General features: G+C 42.4%; 2 protein-coding genes across 2 annotated transcripts in view; one reads left to right on the top strand and one right to left on the bottom strand.

The window, feature by feature from the left end:
- Positions 1-316: 316 nt before the first annotated feature.
- TRAPPC2 (trafficking protein particle complex subunit 2) lies at positions 317-13032 on the bottom strand. Its single transcript, XM_068962499.1, has 5 exons — positions 12987-13032; positions 5819-5928; positions 3264-3408; positions 2491-2576; positions 317-1271 (listed from the first exon to the last, which is right to left on the bottom strand). Exons 2-5 carry the CDS (start codon positions 5909-5911, stop codon positions 1173-1175), a joined length of 423 nt encoding a protein of 140 aa, XP_068818600.1. The 5' UTR covers positions 5912-5928; positions 12987-13032; the 3' UTR covers positions 317-1172.
- A 637-nt stretch (positions 13033-13669) lies between these two features.
- OFD1 (OFD1 centriole and centriolar satellite protein) overlaps positions 13670-26556 on the top strand; it is a 60439-nt gene continuing 47552 nt past the window's right edge. The window contains exons 1-4 of the mRNA XM_068962284.1: positions 13670-13777; positions 22943-23143; positions 25939-26007; positions 26096-26126. Of these exons, the coding sequence (XP_068818385.1) occupies positions 13685-13777; positions 22943-23143; positions 25939-26007; positions 26096-26126 (394 nt within the window). The 5' untranslated portion in view covers positions 13670-13684. The remainder of the gene's footprint in view (positions 13778-22942; positions 23144-25938; positions 26008-26095; positions 26127-26556) is intronic.

Here is a 26556-nt window from a genome sequence, read left to right as displayed (position 1 = left end):
TAAAAAATCAACATTGGGAATCCCCTGGTGATTGAATGGTCAAGGGCTTGGTGCTTTTGACTGTTCAGGGTCCGGGTTCGATCCCTGGTCAGGGAACTAAGATATCAAAAGCTGTACAGTGCAGCTAAAAAAAATTGATACTACCATAATCTTGGACAAACATCTTTATTTAGGAAATCAAATAAATAGGGTAAAAAACTGATAGCAGCTTCACACAAAGATACAAGACCAAACTGAGAATTCCTTGCTTTGTTCATTCAGAATGAACAAAATTCTTCAAGTGCTCACAGCACAGAAAATACCTGGTTTTCAGTGAACATTTATTTGCTTTTCAATGGACATTTACTGGTTTACAATTAAGATCCCACAGTTATAGTAAAAAAACAGACCACTCCCGCCCGCTCGGGTATACAGGTATACAGCCTGAAAAGCCTAGAGTACAAGTGCTAATGTGACACAAGCTTTTCTTTGTTTACAATTCTAAAACTGCCTTATAACCTTCTACTAGTCCATCTATCAACAGGTTCACTTAATCCTTACTGTCTGAGGGAAAGGAAACAAGAACATAACCTGTCACTGTGGTCCTGGCCTCCCACTATACAAACCTGGGCTCAGGAGTCTCGAATTACAGCAGGATCACTGTTTCTAGTCTCTGATGGGGGCAGGCCTGTGGCATTTGGCATTGCAACACGGTCTGCTCCGGCTTCTTGGGTGGAGCTGTGTATACTGCCTATGTGTTTTCATAACATCTCGTGATCTATAAATGAGCCCATGTATGTGCTATCAACTTCATTGCCTACTGCAGAAGCTTTTCTTTTTAAATCTGCCTACCAAATCTTGACAATGATACTTGGTTCTGGAGTGCTTCATCAAGATCAACTATCTGAATGAGGAAAGTCAAAAGCTTATCTCAATTTTTAAAAATAAAGACATTTCAAGATTACCAATAAAGAGCTCTTTATAAATAAGTGTTCACAAGCAAATAGCAATCTGTTCATAGCTATAAGAAACTGAATGTACTATTTTTTAAATATAGAAGCAATTTCATTAGGTTTAGATAAACAAACTACCAGTAAAACTTTACCATGCTATTTAATTGTTACTTACAATGTACACATTCCTGAGTATAACCCACTGTAGTGACATTGTGTACTTCTGACTGATTTTTGCATTCAGCTTAAAAGGTGTTTCTTCCCAAGAAACTGAACTTTTCTGTCAAATGCGCTGGATCGAATAGGAGAATTGGGTTCATAAAATGGATTCATTGCAAACTAGGAGAGAAGAAAGTACTCAGGTGAGCTTGTCAAAGTAAAACAGGCTGACAAATCATAAAGATATTTTAAAGTTTTAAAGTAAGTAATCAAAGACATTCAAAACAAAAGTCTAAAGACCACATTTTTAAATTTCAGTGAAGATGTTACATTCTTAAATGTTAATGTCCCATTAAGGAAATTTCTGTCTTGGAGTTCCAGGGTAGTACCTGTGGCAAAACCCACGGCGGCACATATCTAAGCACTACCTGTGTAAGCAAAACCAACTCCTGGGATCCACCCTGTGTGTGAAATACAATTACACTCACATTCAACTATCAAGATGTTGATTCATGTGGAAGGCCTCTGGCTATATAAAACACACTAAAAATCTGCCATATGCTCTGACTGAAGGAAAGAGTAATACCACACTACTTTTAAAAGTGTGGTAATTTTTAACAATCAGATTTTTAATACTCTGCTTTAACACAAGGCAAGTGATCAGTTTCTCAGATGATATAATGAGTAAACCATAATATATGTGAGGGAAAATTAGTACTGGATGGAGTCACAAGTGAGGAAAGGAGTTACCAACTTTTATACCTTAATTGATTGGTGTTGTCCATCTTTATAAGAGGGCTAAATATTCTCTGCTACTTCTGACTAGGAATATTGTTAACTATGCTGATATGCAAAAAATCTTGTGCAAATAAAGAACATTTAAATTATTAATATACTGTTAGCACTACAGTTTAACCACTCACATATTACTATTTCAGTTTTCCTAATTAAGTATCAAGAAATGCAAGTGGCCCCTTTCTCCTTGACTTTGATAATACATCAATCACTTCCTAGTGGTTTATGATCTCCATTCATTGCACCATAACTTACTCGTTAATAAGTAGATGGGAAACAGTCTGGAATAAAATCATGAAGCAACTTCCCTTATATAGACTGCTTCTGTGTCTCTAGTTATGGTTCCCTCATAAAATCAACTATGTGCACCAAAAGGGAAAGAATGAAACTGATCTAAAAATGACTACGAGTTGTCCTGCATGTGTGTTAAGCTGCTGATAGAGACCTGCCTGGTGAGGGAGCTGCGAGAAATAGTCCTGCTGGGGGGAAGCTAAGCAGGGAGGAGAACTGGGCATCTAAGGGGATTCCCTCTACAGGCCAGTGTCCTGCCATAGTTGGCATGTCTTTTATAATCAGATTTTACAAGGTACAGAACATACCATACCTTTATGTATAAATCATAGACATCAGTAAAGAAGTTCTTGATTCCGTCTTCTTGCCTGACATCATGCAGCATAATAAATCTCATATGTGAAATAATTAAGGTATCATCTTTAGAAATGAAAACTGAAAAGTTGATCAGTTGATAAAATAGTCTTTTAGTCACATGCAGTGTATTGTGCGATGGAAAAGATAAACCCATAAACTGGGTTCAGAGTTAGCTTGCTGCTGCTAAGTCACTTCAGTCGTGTCCGACTCTGTGCAACCCCATAGATGGCAGCCCACCAGGCTCCGCCGTCCCTGGCATTCTCCAGGCAAGAATACTGGAGTGGGTTGCCATTTCCTTCTCCAATGCATGAAAGTGAAAAGTCAAAGTGAAGTCGCTCAGTTGTGTCCGACTCTTAGCGACCCCATGGACTGCAGCCCACCAGGCTCCTCCATCCCTGGGATTTTCCAGGCAAGAGTACTGGAGTGGGGTGCCGTTAGTTTTATCTTGAAGAGAACATAATCTTTTTAAGTTAGAAAGTAACTACAAAATAAAATCATCCTTGATATGGTTCAGATAAACCTTAATTTTATGAGATTGGACTTTAAAATTATCTGTTAAACAAAAGATGTTTTTCCCCCCTAAAAAAAATTAAAAAGCACCATAAATGGCCATTTTTTACCTAACACTTTGCAGTCCACAGACTCAGAATCTGGCATCCAGATCTCATGCTGGTCTGTTTTGTCACCCCAACCCTTTCTTAGAGCTCTTTATTAAACAGGTAAGGATATGACCTGCAGTGACGAATGCCGAGACAAACCATTCATTGAATTTGTCCACTGTCTTCAAGTACATATTGTTTGACAGCCACATGTTCTCATCTACAAGGTCGAGGGCAGCGTGAGCTATGAACTGGTTCAGATGGCGGTGATCGTCCTAGGTGACAGTGAGTGATACCAGATTAACACTTCCATTCAGGGAATTCTAGACACAGATTGCTCATGGGGAGTGGGGGGAAGCTTTCTGCTATTAAAGGTCTTCAGTGTTTTCACACTATTTTCTAATCTGGTTATCTAAAACTCAAATAGAAACACCCAATTACTTATGAAATGTGTTCAAGAAACTATAAAGATTTTTAAAAATTTGGCAAGAAGGAAGCTATCAGATTGCATGAGCATTTAAGCATGGGGGAAAAAAAAGGATACTTCTTTTAAAAAAAAAAAGAGTAGATCCTGCTTTCAATTTTTCTCCCCTTCCCCTCCCCTCCGCTCAGATCCTGCTTTCAAGAAGTACATATCTTTTGAGAAGGAAGACAGGAAAATACAAGGGTAGGCCAGGGAGGTGGCGAGGAAAGCTGCAGGCACCAGCCTCGGGCGGGGGCGGGGCTGGGGCTTGGTGCACAGGGGAGACAGCCTGGCACTGGCTACCCTGAGGTGCAGGGAGATCCCAGGGCTGCCAACCCGGCTCGGTGCCAGCTGTGTGCAGTCACCTGTGCTGACAGCGCAAGGCGATCCTGTCAAGCTGGAGACGTCCTTCTCATAGGCCTAAAAGGCCTAACTGAAGAAGGTGGGGCTGTCCCCCCGAATGTGGAGAGGGAATTCACAACCTGGAATGTAGCCTCACGCACATGAGATGCTTACTTTCAAAGTGCATTTTTCAAAGAAACCCTAGGTTCTCCCAATTCCTGTGCTGCAGTCCTAACCCTCAGAATGTGGGCATGTTTGGAAAGAGGGTTGTTGAAGACGAAATCAGTTACCATGAGGTCATGCTAGCAGCAAGTGGGTCCCTAATCCAGTGACTGACGTATTTATAAAAAGGGGGAAATCTGGAGACAGGCTCGCATGCAGGGAGAAAGCCACGGGAGACTGCAGTTCTGCCAAAAGGCACGAACTGCCCGCAGCTGGGAGAAAGGCCTGAAACAGGCCTTCCCTAGCACCTTTGGATGGAGCTGGCCCTGCTGATGGCTTGATCTCAAGACTTCTGGGCTCACCAACCGTGAGACAATCTGATTCTGCTCCTCTCAGGCAGCCAGTGTCTGGTACTATGACTGCAGCCTTGGGAAACGAATGGAGCTTCCTGGCTGAGGAGGCTGTGCCTGGACTGGAGGAAGGTGGTCAGGTGCCCTGGAATCCCTCACGTAAGTAAAGCACGTTTATACTTCAGTCCCAGCACGTGGACAAAACTTAACTTATTTCTGAGAGAAACGGATGTGTTTTGTGTCTGGCTCATGGCAGTCTTTCCCTTTGCATATGAGCAAACTTGATAGATCAGGAGAAAACTGTAGGAGTGGTTTACAAAGGTGAGTGGTAGCAGGAGAAAGAGCCAAGATCAAGTAACATGACAGTTTTTATAGGCACCACTTTGCCTACCACGAGGCCAGTGGAATGAGAAAAACTGTAAGTAGCTGCATACCACACAAAGCAACTACTGCTGCAGCGATGCCTCCCATCCAGCTTTCAAACAGCAGTGTGCTCCTGGGAATGTGGGCAGATGATGGAGCAACAACACCTGCTCAGATAATACCTTGGATTTCTATCATATTTCAGTGGCGAGGTCTGAACAGTTGAAAAGCGTCCTACATTGGACATTACACATCATGACTAATTTCAAACATCAGTTCCTGTCTTAAAGGACGTTAAAGCCTATTTTTGGAGGCTGGGAGAAACACAGCGCAATGGTCAGCAATTTACTTGGAATATAGCTTTGTACAGGGAGATGGAGGGACCAGCTCTCCTCATTCCAAGACCCTACAGCTCTGTTTACTCTTGAGGGGCACCACGTTCTTGAAGCAAGCTGTTTTTTTCGGAACCACTCTTGACAACAAGAAAGTTGGGTGCCGTCGCCAGGGAGGAGAGCATGAGGGCCCCACATGGCCAGTGGATGCTGGGGGAAGTCGATGACAACAGCTGCCATCCTGAGGGTGGCAGGAAGACATGGGAATCGAGGTCTCTCTCAACCTCTAGCCTGTCTGTCCTGCTGGAAAAGGTGATTTGAGGGCACAGAAGGGGCTTTCTTGCCATTTCAGGGCTGGAGTGCCTGCCCCTGCAGACCCAGTACGATCACTGCCTTTGGTGGGTGATCTAGGGACTGGCAACCAGGGAGAGGAGACCCAGGGCATCCTGTGAGCCTGTGCCAAGTGTGTGCTGAACTAGAGCACGAACACACAATGCAGAGGACACTCCCAGCTGGCTCCTCTCAACCTGCATGACTGCAGAGCGAGCCACCTATAGCTGTGCTGGGTCTGCAGTGACCTCATCTGTCCAGACCCCTTCCAGTTCCAGTCACATCACACCAGTATCATTACAGAACACAACAAGTGCTACGGGCTTTAAGGTTTCATACGCACTTTGGATTCTGCTTTTCCAGCTGGCAAAAACTCCATTTCAAAAACTGGATTATCATGATGACCAACGATGACAAAGTAGAAGCTTCCAGACATCGTCTTCAATATAGCTCCTAATTAAATGAAAATAATGTGTATTTTTAGTACTCAATACAAAAACCCAGGAAGTGAAGAACTCCCATTTTTAACTTAAACCTAAATTGTAGAGGAGGTGGCCCCTAAAGTGGCATGCTTTCCATGCCAAGATTGATAGATACCAAGTGATAGATACCACACCAAGATGATACCAAAGTGCTGCAAATCTGGAAGTGGCAATAATCCTCAAGCTCAAGTGAGGGGAAAGGGGTGGAAGCCTGCAATTTTCACAGAGCAAACAATGACATCATTCCATTCCTATAGATACATAGCTTATGACTGATACAATTTATTTATTTTGTGATATGTTCTGGAGAATCCACTACTACATTTTCATAGGGAAATTAGAAGGCCTCCAACATGAAATCATAAAAACGACATTCTCCTGATGGGAGGGTGTGGGCCATTGAGGCTGGCTTCCCCATGGGCTGGGCCAGCCAGCCTGGCGCTGAGCGGGAAACTGTGCAGCTGCCCAGCGCTGCGCAGACTGCTGTGCAGCCAGGCTGAGGCGCTGCTGCTCCCTCCTCCTCCCCTGGCGGCACTGTGCCATGGATGCCACTGCGCAGGGGAGTCTGTGATAGGCCTCCTCGAAAGAGAGGGAGACACAGTGCTGTGCCCTAGAAGAGATGGAAGAGATCACAATCCAAAAGAAGACATTCTGAGGCACAAAGAGCTCTTGCAACAAGGGTTGATAGGTTTGCTAACGGCATAAAAAGAGAAAATAGGGGTGCTGGGGGAGAAATCAATGATTCTGTGACTTTTAGCACGATCACAATCTGGATGGATGGATGGGCAGACAGGCGATGGACTCGTGTATGTAATTTTAGCACAGGGTCTTCTGAATCAGACAAAGCTAGGTTCACGTCCAGCTCCAGCGACACGAGCACAGGCACATGGAGACGTAGGGCAGAGGAAGGCCTCCCTGTGGAGCGGGGACGGGCTTAACCGGGGGCGCCGACAGCGGGATGTGTCAGAACCCAGGGCTCATCCGGCCTCACTGGGACTTCCATGCCATGAAACCTGAAGACAAAGGCAGGGATGATACCAAAGCTCTGCAAAACTAGAAGTGGCAATGATCCTCAAGCTCAAGTGAGGGGAAGGGGGTGGAAGCCTGCAATCTTCACAGAGCAAACAATGACATCATTCCTTCTTGCCGGAAAAGGTTTCATAGGTGAAGTCTGCCAAGGGAAGGGCTTGCTTTCTTCAGCACAAACATTTAAGTAGCAGCAGGGAAAAAAATACTCAAGGAAGATCCTTCTCCCTCTGCACACGTTAAGCAGCAGCAGGAGACACTATATGTATAAGAAGATTACCCTTCTTCTCTGGCCCCCAAACCCACTCAGCCCCATGTGGAGACCCGTGTGGGGGAGAAAAGGATATCCTAAGAAGAGCATGAGGATAAACAAGAAACTGCAAGAAAGAAAGGGGTGGTCACAAACCCGCCAGCTACATAGAACGAGAGCTGCTAGTCACGTGATTTCACACAGGCTTGAAGAAAGGACGCAGAGAAGCTGAGCAGTGCAGTGGAAGAAAAGGAAGTGGCAAGAGCACATAACCACCTTGTCCCAGGAAGGCAACGACTACAGCCATTTACTACGCGGGGCCTCCTCGGCTTCGGTGGTGAGCAGCGCTGAGACTTGCTATAGAATTCTGTGCTGTCCGATGGATGGGACTTTCTGCGAGGAGGGAGATGATCTCCACCTATGCAGTCTTTCTGTCACCTGAAATAGGGGCCCTTCAAGTGTCTCCAAGGTCTTAAGGTGTGGGGGTGTTACACAGAGCTTGGCAGTGGGTGAAACTGGGGAACTGCAGGAAGAATTCAGGATGTTGCCAAATGTCTGGCTGAGGGGCTCAAGCAGAATATCAAGGTGATTAAGCTATAAAGGAAACCAGAAAGGGAAGGAAGAGGGATGAAAATGAACAGGTCAATTCTGTTGGGGGCAGCCAGAATGAGCTCCCCTGGCCCCCACCAAGATGCCCACATTCTAAGCTTGGGAAACTGAAAATTAATCTAGGTGGCAAAGGGCATTAAGGCTGTAGATGCAACTAAGGGCACCCATCAGCTGATCTTCAGGTAGGACAAGGATCCTGGCTATTCAGGTGGATCCAGTGTAATCACCAGAGTCTTTAAAAGTGGAAGAGGGTGGAACCCCAGGGAAGAGTTGGGGGTTCTGGGGCGGGGGGGAGCATGGCAGTGGGTGGATCGCCATGGAGATGAAACCTTGCTGATTTTCAAGATGGAGAAAACAGCCATGAACCAAGGAATGTGGGTGGCCCCTCGAAGCTGGAAAGGATGACGAAACAGATTCTTCCAGAGAGCTTCCAGAAGGGATTTATGCCCAGTGAGACCCGCGTTGGCCTTCTACCCTACAAAATGGTTAAGATAATAAGTTTGTGTCTTTTTAAGCCAGTAAATTTGTGGTAATGTGTTATGGCCGCAGTAGGAAACTAACAATGTGTCAAAGCTGAAAAAGCCTGCAGGCTTAAGAAAAGGGAGGTAGAAGAGACTGGGGACAGAGTGAGCTTATTTTCCATGGGTCACAGGTTTCAGAGCCCTGTGGAAATGGGGGGTGGCGGGCCAATAGTGCATTAAGGTAGAGCGACTCAGAGCAGTACAGGGACGAGTGGAAGAGAACAGCGGCTGGGTTTTCCAGCTAGGGTCTCATACCCCTAACACAGCCTTGAACAGGGAACTGCTCAGTGCTAGCGGGACGGACCTGCAGGGAGCAGGGGGAGGGCATGCCGTCGTGTGCTCAGTCGTGTCCGACTCTGTGTGAACCCGTGGACTGTAGCCCGCCAGGCTTCTCTGTCCATGGGATTCTCCAGGCAGGAATACTGGAGTGGGTTGCCGTTTCCTCCTCCAGGGGGAGGGCATAGTGCTGGAATGTAAGAAAAGGAAGGCAGGAAGGAGGTGGGGGAGACGGGATTAACTAGCCTCAACAAGGACGGGAACCGTCTGAAAGTTCTAGTGCCGAGACCCTCCAGGGCCTTGACTGATGAAGCCTGTGTCAGGTGACGAACAGCACGTTTGGGAGAAGCTGCCACAGTTGTTAAAATAGGATGAAGAAACCCTCCTGTACAAGGGCAGGACTTGTTGGCTGAACAGAGGGGAGCCAGGACTCCCGTCTGTGCCAAGAACAGCTGTCTGTGGTGGTTAAAATGTCTTGAACTGCTTTTGAGAGAGAGAACGGAAGAAATCAACACACAAGGAGCTCTGGACTTCTTGAAGAGACCATGTACAAAATGTGAGAAGTAGGGCACTAGCTAGTAATCGCCATAACGTGGGACCAGAAAGCCAGGAGGCTTGAGTCAGAAGGGCAAAAGCCCCACACGAGCTGAAATGTGTGCTGCATGTTAAGAAAAACAAGAGACGTGCAGGCTACTTTCAGGAAAAAGCAAGGGAGAATGGGCAACGATTTGAGGCACCTGGTGTGTAAACAACACAGGACACAGGTGTGTCAAATTTGAGTTTTCTCAAAGAATGGTTTTCACACAGTAAGTGTGGGAGACATGAGGTTAGGCAGGCTATGAACCCCAAGATGGGCATGTTAAAAAAAAAGTTGGGTTAACAACTCTGAGGGTGTGACTACTGACCAGGGACACTGAGAAATCATAGGAATAGAGCCAGGCTTTCAGAGGTTGGTAACTGTTATGCCAACTTTCAGAAAACAAAAAGGCTTATCTTGAAGTCAGAGTACCACTGAAGAGATTAAAACAGCAACAGAAACAGGTATGAAATGCCTGTCTTCAGTCAGACACTAACTATGCTGGGAACTTCTATGATAAACTAAGTCCTTTAACATGTATCCTTAGAAAGAGTGGGTCATTACTCCCTTGTTGTAGAAGAACAAATCATTCCAGACCTACACTCCCTGTTGTGGAAGGCAACTAGGGAGAAGGTGAGTCACCTTCTGAAGTCATGTGGTTCTCCACCTAAGCACTCATGGGAGACCAGTAGCCTGGGTGACAGCCCGGGGTACCCCCAGAGCAAGAGCAGTGCTGGGGACCCAGGGTGTGCACATTCTCTGCTGAAGGAGTGACAGGAGCAGACTGACTGGAACGTTCACAGGCTCCATGTCACTGGACAGCATGGGGTCTCTAGGGAGCCTTGGAGGTTGACCTTCACTTAGTGCAGCTCAAGGGGTTTGCATCAGTAACTGAGATGAAGCCAACTTCTCACACCCAAAGATAACATGCTGCTGCTGCTGCTAAGTCGCTTCAGTCGTGTCCGACTCTGTGCGACCCCAGAGACGGCAGCCCATCAGGCTCCCCCGTCCCTGGGATTCTCCAGGCAAGAACACTGGAGTGGGTTGCCATTTCCTCCAATGCATGAAAGTGAAAGTGAAAGTGAAGTCGCTCAGTCATGTCCAACTCTGCGAACCCATCGACTGCAGCCCACCAGGCTCCTCCGTCCATGGGATTTTCCAGGCAAGAGTACTGGAGTGGGGTGCCATTGCCTTCTCCGAGATAACATGCTAAAGGCACCTAATTTATTAGAAGAATAAAGTTAGGATTCAAAAGACCTCCATGGCTAGGAGAAATAGGTGACATGAACAGGACAGAATTTAAAGAATTCGAAATAAAGTTCTATACTTGGGCTGAAAAAATCAACAGCACAAGGGGATGAGGGAAACCTAGTGTTAGAGTAGCTCGTCTATGGGGACTGCTTCTCATTTACTGCCAGCTCAGTCAGAGGCAGCAATCCAATACACTGGCCAGAAAAGCTAATGCAATTCCAGACTGCATTAAGAAAAGATGATGTCCTCATGACTAATAATACCATCTCTGGGGAAGATACTCAGTTCTGGGAATCACAGTTTTAAAATTCAATAACTCTGAACTGTGTGTGTTGGGAGGAAGGAAGCATTTAGGCTAAGGAATGCCCTGGGAACAAGACAAAAGCTACTGAAGGAGCTGAGGATGTTTAAAATGGAGGCAGGGTAAGACCTTCTGTGGGATAGACGCAGTCTTTATAAATATGATGCTGTCTATGGGAAGGGATTTGACTAGGGATGCCAACTGGTTTTCCAGCATGAGCTTGTTATCAGCTGATAGTGATAGTCAGGAACCAGTGCTGAGAAAGATTCTGAGACTAAGGGTGTTCGGGGGAAAGATCGCTGTGATCAGTTATCACGTCTGCTACGGGTGTGGGAAAGGGAGTGCCTATGAGAGTGCCAAGTATGTGCTAAATCTGAACTAGACAGATTTATTCCAAACTGTTCTAGAGGCCAAGCCTAGGGCTGCTCCTTTGAAGTTACCCAGAAAGACATTTGGGTGAATATAATTGAGAACTTAGTAACCAAGAATTATCAGGTTGCCTTGTGAAATGACTCCATACTAACATCTTAGAACATTCTTCATCAGCTCACTATTCTGCTCAAAAGCCTTAGTGCTGCTCATCTAACTAAGTACCAGTATCCAAAACCTAGTCCCACGTTGTTCTACCTCAGCTACAGTGGATTGGTATACTTATTTTTCCCCTCTCCAGCTGACTGTGTCCAGTCCAGACTTATTTCTCTCTTCATGCCTGGAATACTCTAATTCTGTATGTTTACCTTACCCATCTTCAAAGTCTACCCAAATCCTTCCTTCTCCAAGTATTTCCCAACCCAACCTACACGGTCTCTACCTCCTATTTAAGTCCTGTCACTCTTGATGCCTATTAAATCGTTTAAGCCTTTCATAGCTAGGGGTGAAAACTCACTGCACTCTTCATTGCTGCTCACAAAGCTAACACTGGCCCAATTCTGTCCTCGTAGGTAGGCCTTAGATACCTTATACCCACAGCATGGGGCTCTGGAGTCAGGCCAGATGCCTCACTGCTCTTGAAAGGGTCCTTATTTTTTTATTCCTTTCAGAATTTTCACCCTTCCTCCTTTGCTTTCTGTCCACTATCCAAATACTACCTAACAATGCCCTGATGAAGTCACAGTTTTCAGAGATGTGCCACTGATGTCCACCCCCACCCACTTTTTCTAAAATCTTTACCCAGTCTGCAATGCATCTCTGGCTCAGATGGTAAAGAATCTACCTGCAATGTAGGAGACCTTGGTTCGATTCCTGGGTTGGGAAGATCCTCTGGAGAAGGGAGTGGCAACCCACCCCAGTATTCTTGCCTGGAGAATTCCATGGACACAGGAGCCTAGTAGGCTACAGTCTGCTGCTGCTGCTAAGTCACTTCAGTCATGTACGACTCTGTGCAACCCCATAGATGGCAGCCCACCAGGCTCCCTCGTCCCTGGGATTCTCCAGGCAAGAACACTGGAGTGGGTTGCCATTTCCTTCTCCAATGCATCAAAGTGAAAAGTGAAAGTGAAGTCGCTCAGTCGTTTCCGACCCTTCGCGACCCCATGGACTGCAGCCTACCAGGCTCCTCTGTCCATGGATTTTTCCAGGCAAGAGTACTGAAGTGGGTTACCATTCAGCCTATGGGATCGCAAAAAGTCGGACACAATTAAGCGAGTAACATTTTCACAATGCATCTTAGTTCTTAGCCAATTCTCTGGCTGTTTTCAGCATTGCTTCTTGAGAGACTTTTCTAATTAGATTTAAGCATATTGGGACCCAGCTCACCTATCTTCTTCACAGCACGCACCAAGTGTAGCTCACTGGTTTCTAACCAGGGGCGACTTTGCCTCCCAGGGACAGGTGGCAATGTCAGGAGGTTGTCAGAACTGGGAGGGAGGTGCTACTGGCAACGATTGGGTAGAAATCAAGGATGCTGCTCAGCATCTTACAGTGCACAGGAGAGCACCACAATGGAGCATTTTCCGACTCCAAACGGCAATAGTGCCGCAGTTAAGAAAGCCAGGGTGGGCTGAATAACTCAACCCAATGAAAGGTATTACAAGAAGTAAAGCGCCTAAGCAGACGGACGTTTGCAGTGAATCTCGGTGTGGAATGGCCACCTGGGCTGTTGATGAGCTCAGCCGGCCAGGGACAGGGGAGAGAAAGGGCCAACACCCGGCTCCCGCGAGACAAGACACATCCCCCAGAGTCCCCAGGCACCAACCGTCCACTCGCTCCATCCCCCTACCTGCGGCGAGACGCCGGCAACCGAAACGCTCCGTCAGTTGCCGCGGAACGGAACCGCGTTCTTCAACTTCCGTAGGGACTCCGGAAGCAGCCCTCGCGAGATTCCGCGGTACCGCCCTCACGTAGTGGGCGGAGCTTCCTGCCGCAGCCCTACGCAGCTTGGCGCTTGCGCGCTAGTGCCCGGACTGCGGGCAGGGCTGGGATCGGCTTTGGGAAGCTCGAATTCCAGCCGATGCTGCACTTTCTCTAGCCTTCAGTCTTCCGGTCTCCGCCCGTGAGAGTCGCGCGTGGGCCACAGCCACGCTCCCCTATCAGAACTTCCAAGTCGTGCGCGTCTCTGTCCGAGTTCCTAGTTTGCAGTGCAAAGCGGAAGGTTCACCTTGTTCCTCCTGGTACTCTGGGGTTGAGGCAGGACTCTGAAGGCAGGGGTTCCCCTAGGCCAGGGCCTGCATCCCAGGTTCGAACTCAAACTTGGGGCATGGTGGGGCGGGCTCGGGAGGAAGCCGACACCTGATGGCTCGCTCACCTGCGTCACCTGCCGCCTCCTCGAGGCGGGCGGAAGTGAAGCCTTGGTTCCGTTAAAACGCTTTCTCCCCTGGGCTTGTGAGGGCTTCCTTGGAGATCACTGGTCTGTGTGCAGAATTTAACATCTCCTCTGCCCGCCAGGTAAACCATAACCGGTTTCTCTTCTGGTCCATCATGTTCCCCAAATCTGATGTGTTGAGTCAAGATGATCTGCGCAAAAAGCTGTACCAGACGTTTAAGGATCGGGGTGTACTGGACACACTCAAGGTATCAGTTTTAGGCATATCTGTTAACACAGATTTTGCAAGTGTAACCTGTGACAGGTAGTGCATGTAAATACATCCATGTCTTGGGTATCACGCTCATACAGAGATTGTGTTGGTGAGTTACATTGCTCTGTTCCCGTGTAACTCTTTAATCGTGATACAGAGATTGTGTTGGTGAGTTACATTGCCCTGTTCCCGTGTAACTCTTTAATCGTTAAATAAACACATTTTAGTAACGTTTCTTTTAGAAATCTTAGATGTTCCTGAGTTATTAAGTGGTTTTGTAATACTCATATTTGAATGGAGGATATTGACACCATATAGGAAACATTAAGGGACTACTTACTGTAGAAAAGTTTGGGAAATGAGAAATTTCTTCTTTAAAATATATTGAAAGGTATAAATACTTGAGCAGCAAATATTTCTTAGAACACTTCGTGTATGAATTAACAGCAGGAAGTAGGATTAGCTCAAATGTGTTTTCTATATATATATTTCATAAAAGTATTTTACACTTAAAGTAGGAAATTGAGGGAAGACTTTTTCTTCTGGCTGCTCCATTGTACCTTAAAAATACTTCAAACTCATCTGAATATAGAAAAACATACAGAAGAGACGTCATCTCTAACACAACCACTAGTTGGCGTACTGTTCTGTTTATTTGTATATCTTCTTTAATACATGGTGATCATTTTCCTGTGTGTGGTTTTTGAAAAGAACATTTTATTTATTTATGGCTGCGCTGAATCTTCCTTGCTGCATGCGGCTTTCTCTAGTTGCGGTGGGTGGGGGCTACTCTTCTTCGAGGTGCTCTGGCTTCTCATTGCGGTGAATTCTTTTGTTGTAGAGCACAGCAGGCTTGAGGTGTGCGGAGCTTCGGTAGTTGTGCACAGGCTTAGTTGCTCCGCAGCATGTGGGATCTTCCCATTTCAGGGATCCAGCCTGTGTCTCCTGCGTTGGCTGGCGGATTCTTAGCCACTACGCCACCAGGGAAGCCCTTCCTTTGTTTTTAAATGTTTCTTGAAATTCTAATTTTCATTGTCCAAAGCTGAGCCTGGTGCCACATGCATAATTATGCAGCATTCCTCTGGAATATTTTTATTATATTGAGGTTTACACACTCCTGCAATTGCACCTCTCACTCTCTGTTTTGGATAGATGAAGTGGCATTAATGAATTAAAAGGTGTGAGCCATTTTAAGGCTCTTGGTTTATGTGTCCTTTTCTAGAAAGATTGTAATCTATTGACCGTTGAACAACACATGTTTGAACTGCTCAGGTCCACTTATATGTGGACTTTTTTCAATAAATATCTGCTATGGTACTACACTGATTGTGTTGGTTGAATCCACGTAATCAAATCTGGGGATCTAGAAGGGGCCCCTAAACTCTGGTTCGAGAGTCAACTTCAGTTTATATTCCACCAGTATTTTGAAAATGCTTATCTCTTGCCAATATAATGATCATGACATGTTTTAAATCAATCTAAGATCGAGAAGCCCTTATTGTTTTAACATTCTTTCTTTTGATTATCAAGAAGGTTGTGCATATTTTCTGGCTGTATGTTTTCCGTGGATTGGTGGTTCATGTTCCCCTTGCCCGTTTTTTCCCTCTAGAGTGCTAGTGTTTTTTATTGATGTATTTCTTTTTGATGTGTTTCTTATTGATGTATTGGTGTATTTCTTATTGATATATGCTGTATGGAAAATTAGTCATCTTTTCATTTTTGTGACAATACTGTTGGTGTTCAATTTTATTCTGGCTCTAAAAAGGCTGAAGTTGCATTTTTCTATGGTCAAATCTTTAGTTTACTATTTTCTGCTGATTATTCTCAGTAAGTCATTTCCACTAAGAATGAGTATTCAATTTTTAAGTTTTTAAAAAGGTTTCATTTTTTTGTGGTTAACTCTTTAACCTACTTGGAATTAATTGTAGTAGGTCGTGCATTAGTCCACTTTCTTATGCAGAATGTTTCTTCCATCTAGGCATTGTGTATGTTCTTTTACTGTGCTTTGGATTTAGTTTAGTAGGATTCTACTTCACGTGTGTGGTCACAGTTGATAGTAACCTATCATTATCCTTTTTTTTGGCTTTGGTATCAGGATTATGCTAGCCTTGTTCTCTTTACAGCTGCAGCCTACCCTCTGAAATACTCTTTGTTCTTTGCAGCTGACCATTCGGTTTCTGTTACTCTAGCTTCATCAATGACAGGGAGAATTTTTACTTTCTCAGTCTGAACTAATTTATTTTCTCAGTTTAAGGACTGGCCTGGGTGAGTTCTAATTTTTGAAATTCCCTGAACTGTTCAGTGGTCTAATTCACATTCTGTTTGAGTGTTTGAAAAGAATTTGTTTTAATGGTTAAGTCCGAAGTTATATCAATATCTGTTAAATGAAGTTTATGAAATCTTTTTCCTGATTTTGAATCTAGTCTGTCAGTTTCTTTTTTTAAATTGGTGTATAATTGCCTTACAATGTTGTGTTAATTTCTGCTGTACAGTGAAGTGAATCACCTATATACTCCCCCCTTCCTCTTGAACCCAGCATCCCACCCCTCTAGGTCATCACAGAGCACCGAGCTGAGCTCCCTCTGTTATACAGCAGCTTCCCACTAGCTGTCTGTTTGCACATGGTAGTGTATATATGTCATTCCTAATCTTCCAATTCATTCCCCCCCTCCCCTGTGTCTGCATGTCCCTTCTCTATGTCTATGTCTCTATTCCTCCCCTGCAAATAGGTTCACCTATACCATTATTTTTTAGATTCCACATACATGAGTTAATATATGATATTTGTCATAAGTTAATATATGATATTTGTTTCTTTCTTGCTGACTTACTTTCCTCTGTATGGCAGACTCTGGGTCCATCCACATCTCTGCAAATGACTCAATTTCATTTCCTTTTATGGCTGAATAATATTCTATTGTATATATGTACCACATCTTCTTTATCCATTCATCCATCGATGGACATTTAGGTTGCTTCTATGTACTGGCTGTTGTAAACAGTGCTCCAGTGAACGTTGGGGTACATGTGTCTATTTGAATTATGGTTTTCTCAGGATATATTCACAGTAGTGGCATTGCTGGGTCATAGGGTAGTACTATTTTTAGCTTTTTAAAGGCACTCCATACTGTTCTCCATAGTGGCTGTATCATTTTACACTTCCACTGTCCATACAAGAGGATTCCCTTTTCTCCACACCCCCTCCAGCATTTATTGTTTATAGATTTTTTGATGATGGTCATTCTGACCAGTGTGAGCTGATTACTCACTGTAGTTTTGATTTGCATTTCTCTAATAATTAGTGATATTGAGCATCTTTTCATGTGCCTCTTGACTGTGTTTATGTCTTTGAAGTAATGTCTGTTTAGAGCTTTGCCCATTTTTTGATTGGGTTGTTTGTTGTTTTGATATTGAGCTACATGAGATGTTTGTATATGTTGGAGATAAATCCGTTGTCAGTTGCTTCATTTGCAAATATTTTCTCCCATTCTGAAAGTTGTCTTTTTGTTTTGTTTATGTTTTCCTTTGCTCTGCAAAAGCTTTTAAGTTTATTTAGGTCCCATTTATTTATTTTTTTTAAATTTTTATTACTCTAGGGGGTAGGTTAAAAAAGATCTTGCTGTGATTTATGTCAAAGAGTGTTCTGCCTATGTTTTCTTCTAGGAGTTTATAGTGTCCAGTGTTACATCTATGTCTTTGATCCATTTTGAGTTTGTTTTTCTGTATGATGTTAGAAAATGTTAATAATTTCATTCTTTTACATGTTGTTGTCCAGTTTTCCCAGCACCACTTATTGAAGAGATTGTCTTCTTTTCGTTGTATTTTCTTGTCTCCTTTTTCACAGATTATGTGGTGGTAGGTGCGTGAGTTTATCTTTGGGTTTTTATGCTGTGCCATTGATCTGATCTGTATTTCTGTTTTGCTGCCAGTATCATACTGTCTCGATTACTGTAGCTTTGTAATATAGTCTGAAGTCAGGGAGCCTAATTCCTTCAATTCTGTTTTTCTTTCTCAAGATTGCTTTGGCTATTTGGAGTGTTTTGTGTTTCCATACAAACTGTAAAAATTTTTGTTCTAATTCTGTGAAAAATGCCATTGGTAATTTGATAGGGATTGCATTGAATCTGTAGATTGCTTTGTTTAGCATAGTCATTTTCATAATATTGATTCTAAGACATCTGTTTCTGTTTATATCATCTTTAATTTCTTTCATCAGTCTTTTCTGAGTACAGGCCTTTTGCCTCCTTCAGTTCAGTTCAGTCTCTCAGTCGTGTCCGACTCTTTGTGACACCATGAATTGCAGCACGCCAGGCCTCCCTGTCCATCACCAACTCCCGGAGTTCACTCAAACTCACGTTCATCGAGTCAATGATGCTATCCAGCCATCTCATCCTCTGTCGTCCCCTTCTCCTCCTGCCCCCAATCCCTCCCAGCATCAGAGTCTTTTCCAATGAGTCAACTCTTCACATGAGGTGGCCAAAGTACTAGAGTTTCAGCTTTAGCATCACTCCTTCCAAAGAACACCCAGGACTGATCTTTAGAATGGACTGGTTGGATCTCCTTGCAGTCCAAGGGACTCTCAAGAGTCTTCTCCAACACCACAGTTCAAAAGCATCCATTCTTCGGCGCTCAGCTTTCTTCACAGTCCAACTCTCACATCCATACATGACTACTGGAAAAACCATAGCCTTGACTAGACGGACCTTAGTCGGCAAAGTAATGTCTCTGCTTTTGAATATGCTATCTAGGTTGGTCATAACTTTCCTTCCAAGGAGTAAGCGTCTTTTAATTTCATGGCTACAGTCACCATCTGCAGTGATTTTGGAGCCCCAAAAAATAAAGTCTGACACTGTTTCCACTGTTTCCCCATCTATTTCTCATGAAGTGATGGGACCAGATGCCATGATCTTAGTTTTCTGAATGTTGAGCTTTAGGCCATCTTTTTCACTCTCCTCTTTCACTTTGCCTCCTTAGATAGATTTTTTCCTAGGTGTTTTATTCTTTTTGTTGCATTGGTAAATGGGATTATTTCCTTAATTTCTCTTTCTGGTCTTTCATTGTTAGTGTATAGGAATGCAAGCCAAATGCATCGATTAGTGCGAGTAGTTTTTTTGGTGGCATCTTTAGGATTTTTCTTTGAAGAGTACATCTGAAAACAGAGTTTAACTTCTTTTAAAGTTTGTATTCCTTTTATTTCTTTTTCTTCTCTGATTGCCATGGCTAGGACTTCCAAAACTATGTTGCATAATAGTGGTGAGAGTGCACATCCTTGTCTTGTTCCTTATGTTAGAGAAAATGCTTTCAGGTTTTCACCATTGAGAATGATGTTATTAGTTGTGGGTTTGTTGTATACGGCCTTTATTATGGGCTTTTGTTGGGGTAGGTTCTCTGTATGCCCACTTTCTGGAGAGTTTCTTTTTTTTATCATAAATGGATATTGAAATTTGTCAAATTTTTTCAGCATCTCTTGAGATGATCATATGCTTTTTATTCTTCAACTTGTTGATATGGTATATCACAGTGATTTGTGTATATTGAAGAATCCTTGCATCTCTGGGATAAATCCCACTTGATCGTGGTGTATGATCCTTTTAATGCATTGCTGGATTCTGTTTGCTAGTGTTTTGTTGAGGATTGTTGAATCTGTGTTCATCGGTTATAGTGGTCTGTAATTTTCTTGTGATCTTTGTCTGATTGTGGTATCAGGATGATAGTGGCCTTGTAGAGCAAGTTTGGGACTGTTCTTCCCTCTGCAATTTTGTGGAAGAGTTTGAGAAGGATAGGTATTAACTTTTCTCTAAATGTTTGTTAGAATTGGTCTGTGAAGCCATCTGGTCCTGGCCTTTTGTTTGTTGGAAGATTTTAAATTACAGTTTCAATTTTATTGCTTGTCATTGATCTGTTTATTTCTTATTGGTTCAGTCTTAGAAGGTTGTACCTTTCTAAGAATTTGTTCATTTCTTCCAGATTGTCCTGTTTATTGGTGTATAGTTGCTTGCAGTAGTCTATTATCCTTTGTATTTCTGTGGAGTCAGCTGTAACTTCTTTTTTTTCATTTCTAATTTATTGATTTGAATCCTCTCCCTTTTTTCCTTGATGAGTCTGGCTAAAGGTTTATCAATTTTGTTCATCTTCTCAAGTAATCAACTTTTAGCTTAATTGATCTTTGCTCTTGTCTTCTTTGTTGCTATTCCATGTATATCTGCTCTGATATTTATGATTTCTTCTACTACAGGATTTTGTTGTTGTTCTTTCTCTAGTTGCTTTAGGTGTAATGTTAGATTGTTGAGATTTTTCTTGTTTCTTGAGGTGAATTGCTATAAACTTCCCTCCTTTAACTGCTTTTTGTTGTGTGCTCTATAAGTTTGGGGTCATTGTGTTTTCGTTTTAATTTGCTTCTATGTATTTTTTTTTTATTTCCTCTTTGATTTCTTCAGTGATCTCTTGGTTATTTAGTGTATTGTTTAGCTTCCAGGTGTTTTTTAAAATAGTTTTTTTTTCCTGTAACTGATATCTAATCTCGTAGCATTGTGGTTGAAAAAGGCACTTGATACAGTTTAAATTTTGTTAAATTTATCGAGACTTGATTTGCGACCCAAGATGTGATCTTTCCCGGAGAATGTTCCATGTGCACTTAAGAAGAAAGTATATTCTTCTGCTTTCAGATGGAATGTCCTATAAATATCAATTAAGTCTATCTATCTGGTCCAATGTGTCATTTCTAGCTTGTGTTTCTTTATTTCCTGTCTGGATGATCTGTCCATTGGCATAAGTGGGGTGTTACAGTCCACCACTATTATTGTTACTGTTAATTTCCCCATTTATGGCTGTTAGCATTTGCCTTATGTATTGAGGTGCTCCTATATTGTGTGCATATATATTTATAATTGTTGTATTTTTTTGGATTGATCCCTTGATCATTATGTAGTGTCCTTCCTTGTTTCTTATAATGATCTTTATTTTAAAGTCTGTTTGTCTGATATGAGTACTGCTACTCCAGCTTTCTTCTGATTTCTATTTGCATGGCATATCTTTTTCCATCCCTTCATATTCGATCTGTATGTGTCTTTATGTCTGAAGTGGGTCTCTTGCAGACAGCGTATACATGGGTCTTGTTTTTGTATCCATTCAGCCAGTCTGTGTCCTTTGGTTGGAGCATTTAATCCATTTCCATTCAAGGGCTTCCCTGGTGGCTCAGAGATTAAAGCTTCTGCCTGCAATGTGGGAGACCTGGGTTCGATCCCTGGGTTGGGAAGATCCCCTGGAGAAGGAAATGGCAACCCACTCCAGTATTCTTGCATGGAGAATCCCATGGATGGAGAAGCTTGGTGGGCTACAGTCCACGGGGTTGCAAAGAGTTGGACACGACTGAGTGACTTCACTCACTCACTCACTCACTCATGATCCTGTTACCATTCTCTTAATTTTGGGGGGTTTGTTTTTGTGGGCCTTTTTCTTCTCCTGTGTGTCCTGCCTATAGAAGTTCCTTTAACATTTGTTGTAAAGCTGATTTGGTGGTGCTGAATTCTCTTAGCTTTTGCTTGTCTGTAAAGTTTTTGATTTGTCTGTTAAATCTGAGTGAGATTCTTACTGGATAGAGTAATGTTGGTTTTATACTCTGTCAATTTCTGAGGGATATGCTGAGGGTCCATAATTTTCATCTCTCCCACTTCACCACCACCCACAACATTTGTGAGTTTTTTTGTTTTGTTTTTTGAGCAGAGAAAGGTTTATTGTAGGGCCAAGTAAGGAGAGCAGGGGGCTCCTGCTCAAAATCCCAAACTGCCCAGTGCTTTTGGGTGAGAAATTTTTAATAGGCGAATTTTCTGGTGAGGGCTCTGTCCTTATTTCTGTCTTAGGGACATTGCAGGCTTGAATTCTGAAAATAGATTTCCCATTTTGCATTGGCTTCTGGAAAGCCCCCAGCCACTTTTTGGATTCCTTCTAGCAAGTGCTAGATGGTGTGCTTTTTGTGTTTGTCTGATGAAAATTCGTCTGTAATGTCATTCCACTGTTTGCTACTCTTCTTTTCATTTAACCCTACTTATATCCCTAATTTAATTCTTACCCATTTCAGTACTTGTTTGCAAGACACTTTAAATCCTTTTAATTAAGCTGGATCTGAATATAGTTCTTCTTCCCTATGTTTCAGATTAAATTAAACTATTACATTTTACTGGTGTGGAAGGCTATAGTTTTCTCTTTTCAGTTACTTAACTGCATCAGATGAGACAAAGCATGTATATTCGTTTAGTGTAAAAGTGTTGTTTACTATAGGATTTTAGATATACATATAATACATATAATAAATTCTGTTCTACACTACTAAGTATATACTTTCTACTTTTTAGCTAAAGGATAGAAGAAAGAAGTGGAACAAGATCTCCATTTGTTTCTTGTTTGTATTCTATTAATAACAATTTCTTAGATGTTATTTACTGCTTAACTGCCATGAATCTAGGCAGTGTACTCTTAAACTCGGCCCAATTGTATGTTTCCAGATTATGTGCAAAATAGTTAAAGTAAATATCCATTAGTTCAAATAACTTAGGGGATTTTCTTAAAACCCAAATGAATAATGATGCTCATGTTATAACCTTGAGAAAATTAGCCACCTTGAACCTTAATTTTCTCCTTTGTAAGATAGAGGAAAATTATTATGTTTTACAGTGTCTAGAATTATAAATAGTCCACATGAAAGTGAATCTTAATAAGTGTTTTGGGGTTTACTGATTTCTCTCTTGCATATATTATTTCCCTTTTGGGAACCTTTTTTTACTTTGATTAATATACTTTAACATATTTAACCAGATATTTTCATCTCCTCCAATAATCTGCAGAGAATTGAGGGAGTAGCCGAATTTTCTCCTATATTTGAAACCCCAATGAAAAGTTCCTGAACTGGAAAGTGAAGTGAGTCTCACCACATTGTGGCTCACCCCCAGTCAAGCTGCTCTTTCCAGAACCCACTGGGCTGTTTGTCTCACAGGGTAAGATAGAGTGTGGAGGAGAAGGTTCCTAACTTATGGCCATGAATCTTGAACCATTCTGGAAATAAAAGGAAGGATTCTAATTCATGTGACAAATCCGTGTACCTCCAGTGGAAAAAAGTCCTGCTGAAATTGTTTTCTCTTTTGTTTCATTTTTGTATTTGTTCTAGACGCAACTCAGAAACCAGCTAATTCACGAACTGATGCACCCTGTTCTAAATGGTAAAGCGCAGTCCCCATCCATCTCAGTGGAAGAGAGCTCCCTCTTAATAGGAGCTTCCAACTCTCTAGTGGCTGATCACTTACAGAGATGTGGCTATGAGTATTCGCTTTCTGTCTTCTTTCCGGAAAGTGGCTTGGCAAAAGAAAAGGTAACATCTTTGCTCTTCTGAACTTTATGTTAGTAGCTTCTTCCTCAGGTAATAGCTAAGTGCTCCCTGGATAGCTGGGTCTGTTTCTTTTTTGTCTCTGAAATTACATCATGTATTTGTTAACAATGTGACAAAGGAGTATGAAATCTAACATTGTTACCGGTTCCTTGGTGGCTTGCTTTGTCTTTATAAAATTATGATGTTTTGGAGCTAGAATTGACCTGACACTCCATGTAGTCTGAGACCCTAAACTGCCATTTATCTTGAACATCTGTTGTGAGACTAGCAAATAGTAGATGGATTAGAGGTGAGGATCCAGCCTCTGGAGAGGTGAGATGATTTACTCAAACTGACATGATTTGTAAGTGGCAACCAGGGCATTAATCTACATCTACAGTGTACTTTCTTAACTCTGCTACAGTCTCTTCAGATACTTGTCCTGTTTGTGATTAAGTAAGAGAGGAATAATTACCTTTTAAAAACCTGTGGAGTTCTTAAATAGCGAAACAGCTTTTTCCTAATTATTTTTTAACTGTCTCTCCATCAACCATTGAACATAGTAGTTACACTTTGTTATTTGAAAGGTAGATAGCCAACTTTCTGGGTTTTTTTAATAGACTTAATTTTTTAGAGCAGTTTATGTTTACAGCAAAAAGCAGTGCATCTGCTCCCTGATCCCACACAAGCATAGCCTCCCCCCAACCCCAGCATTTTCTACTGTGTACATTTTTACATTCAGTGAACCTACATTGGCACTTCATTATCCCCTGAAGTCTGTAGTGTACATCAGGGTTCAGTCTTGGGGTTGTCCCTGTGTTTTTGCTGTTTATCTTGGCCATAATTGCCCGAAAGTGGGATACTCAGAAGTTATTATTGTTGTTAACAATAATAAAGTGTTGTTATTGGAAAAACTTAAAATTTAAATATCCTGTATAGGGACTTTCCTGGTGGCTCAGTGCCTAAGACTCCACACTCCCAATGCAGGGGGTTCTGGGTTCAATCCTTGGTCAGGGAACTGGATCTCACATACCACAGCTAAGACCCAGCCCAGCCAAATAAATAAATAAATACTTAAGCAAATAAATAATGAATAGATACAGTATATTTAAACAACCAAATTTTACCAGCCTTACAAATTCTTTTTTGATCCTTTCATCTGTGTTTCTCATATTTCACAATTTTGCCACTTAAATGAATAATAGTCAATCACATAGTTATAGCACTGATGTAGTTCACACAGTTAAAGGTTTCTGTACCATAAAATATTTTCTTTAAAGGAAAACCAACAGAAGATTATATCAATGTCCTCAGGGTAGACATAATAAACAATACACATGATAGTAGAAATACATGTTAAAATATTTACTCAAGGAACTTCCCTGGTGGTGGAGTGGCTAAGAATCCGCCTGCCATTGCGGGAGACACAGGTTTGATTCCCTGGCCTGGGAAGATTCCCCGTGCTGCAGAGCAAATAAGCCCCCACACCTTAGAGTGTATGCTCTGTAGTAATAGAAGCCACTGCAATGAGAAGCCTGCACGCTGCAGTGAAGAGTAGCCCCCTCTGGCCACAACTAGAGAAAGCCCATGCACAGCAACAAAGACCCAGTGCAACCAGAATAAGTAAAAAAATTATGCAAACTGTTTGACCACAGGTATATCTAAAATAGCTTTAAACATTCGTAGTTTCAAAGAGAGTAAAAACTTAGTTTATTTCCATTTTGAAGCAATAGTAATTTTAAAACTTCATTGCCATTGAGAGACCCTGGAATTCACTCACATGTTCATGGGTGAACTCAGATATTTGAGTGTCAGCTGTAAGCCATTAACCATTTCTGTTATTCTGTCAGGCGTGTCATTTTTTAAAGATATTTAAAATTTTTTTGGAATTTCTTTTAGACTGTGCTGTGTTTTCGTTGCTGCATGTGCTTTTCTCTAGTTGTGGCAAGTGGGGCTACTTTTTGTTTCAGCATGAGGCTTCTCTTTGCCGGGGCTTCTCTTGTGGAGTGCAGGCTCTCTGGCCTGTGGGCTTCAGTAGTTGTAGCAGGTGAGCTGTAGAGTTTCCTGCTGCAACTCGAGATGAGACCTGATTCCCCTACAGCAACTCAAGAGCAATCCCAAGTACGCCCTCGCAACTCGAAAGGAGGCCTGACTCCCCTGAAGCAACACGAGAGGTTCCGTCAGGTCCCCGTTGCAACTTGAGAGGAACCCCGAGCTTTCCACCACAACTTGAGAAAAACCACGCAATTCCCCACCCTAGGCGAGATGACTCTCGATTCCCCTGCAGCGACTCGAGAGCAATTGAGAGTTCCCCCCTCACTCGAAAGGAGGCCTGACTTCCCTGAGGCGACCTGAGAGGTTCCCTGAGGTCCCTGTCGAGTGGGGACGTCAAAGTTTAGTGTAAGTTAAATGAAGGGCCACAATTTAAATAAAATAATTGTGGTGCACAGGCTTACCTGCTCTGTTGTGGGATCTTCTCAGACCAGGGATCAAACTCACGTCTCCTATATTGGGAAGCAGATTCTTCACCACTGAGTCACCAGGGAAGCCCCAGGTATATCAGCTTTGATGTGAATTATTTGGAGGTTAATTACATGATCAAGAGAAATTTTATCCTTTTGAACTCAAAGTTTAGTGTAATTTATTTAATAGTATGAGAAAGCTTACATTGCACGTTATTAACATGTATTTATAATCTTATTTAGTCTGAACCATGATTTTTAGTCTTATATTCAGAACCATCTTAAATCATCACTTAATTGTTGTTGTTGAAATATGTGTACTTTTTCTTTTTTAAGGTATTTACTATGCAGAATCTATTGCATCTTTTTAAAATCAGTCCTGAATCCAGTCTCTACAAATCACTGGTAGGATTGTTTAGTTTTTAATAATCTGCTTTGATTTGTTAATAATAACTGAATAGTTGAATAAAAGTAAACTGTTTTCTTTTAACAGATTTCAGGATTTGATAAAGAAAACCAAAAAGGTAGGAGACTTCATCTTTGTAGAGAATTGGAACATTTTTGTTATGTGTTTTTTTGTATAAAAGTGTGAAGCTAATAATTTTTAGGTGGAAGAATAGGGAATTTAAATTGAATCATTTAAGGGAATTTAAATTGAATCATTGGCTTTCCCTTGCTGGCAGTTCAGTTTAAAATAGAACCGTTCATCTGTTTTGACAAATGTGGATCCTTTTCCCCCAATTTTCAACCTTTTAAGATAGCTCTTACTCAAATAAGAAAGCTAGAGACAGCATCAAAAGCCCTAGAAACAGGTTGAATGCTAGTTTTTTTTTTAAAGATACCCACCAAAGAAACACCTCCAAAACAAAGAGAACAATGTTTAGGCATCTGTCTTTGTACCCTAGATATTCCCCAAGTACAGTATATCGAGTATTGTATTCATATTTGCTTGAA

Source organism: Capricornis sumatraensis, chromosome X (genome assembly GCF_032405125.1).
Source record: "Capricornis sumatraensis isolate serow.1 chromosome X, serow.2, whole genome shotgun sequence".
NCBI classification, from domain to species: Eukaryota; Metazoa; Chordata; class Mammalia; order Artiodactyla; family Bovidae; genus Capricornis; species Capricornis sumatraensis.
The sequence above is the reverse complement of the archived record's forward strand: the minus strand, read 5'-3'. Positions and strand labels throughout refer to the sequence as shown.

What these genes read in the sequence shown, in the direction of transcription:
- TRAPPC2 (XM_068962499.1), bottom strand. Translation starts at nt 5,911, where the DNA reads ATGTCTGGAAGCTTCTACTTTGTCATCGTTGGTCATCATGATAATCCA. An exon ending in CTGGAAAAGCAGAATCCAAA is followed by an intron (nt 3,409 to 5,818) that starts GTGCGTATGAAA and finishes ACTGTCACCTAG; the next exon opens with GACGATCACCGCCATCTGAA. An exon ending in TCTATGATTTATACATAAAG is followed by an intron (nt 1,272 to 2,490) that starts GTATGGTATGTT and finishes CTTCTCTCCTAG; the next exon opens with TTTGCAATGAATCCATTTTA.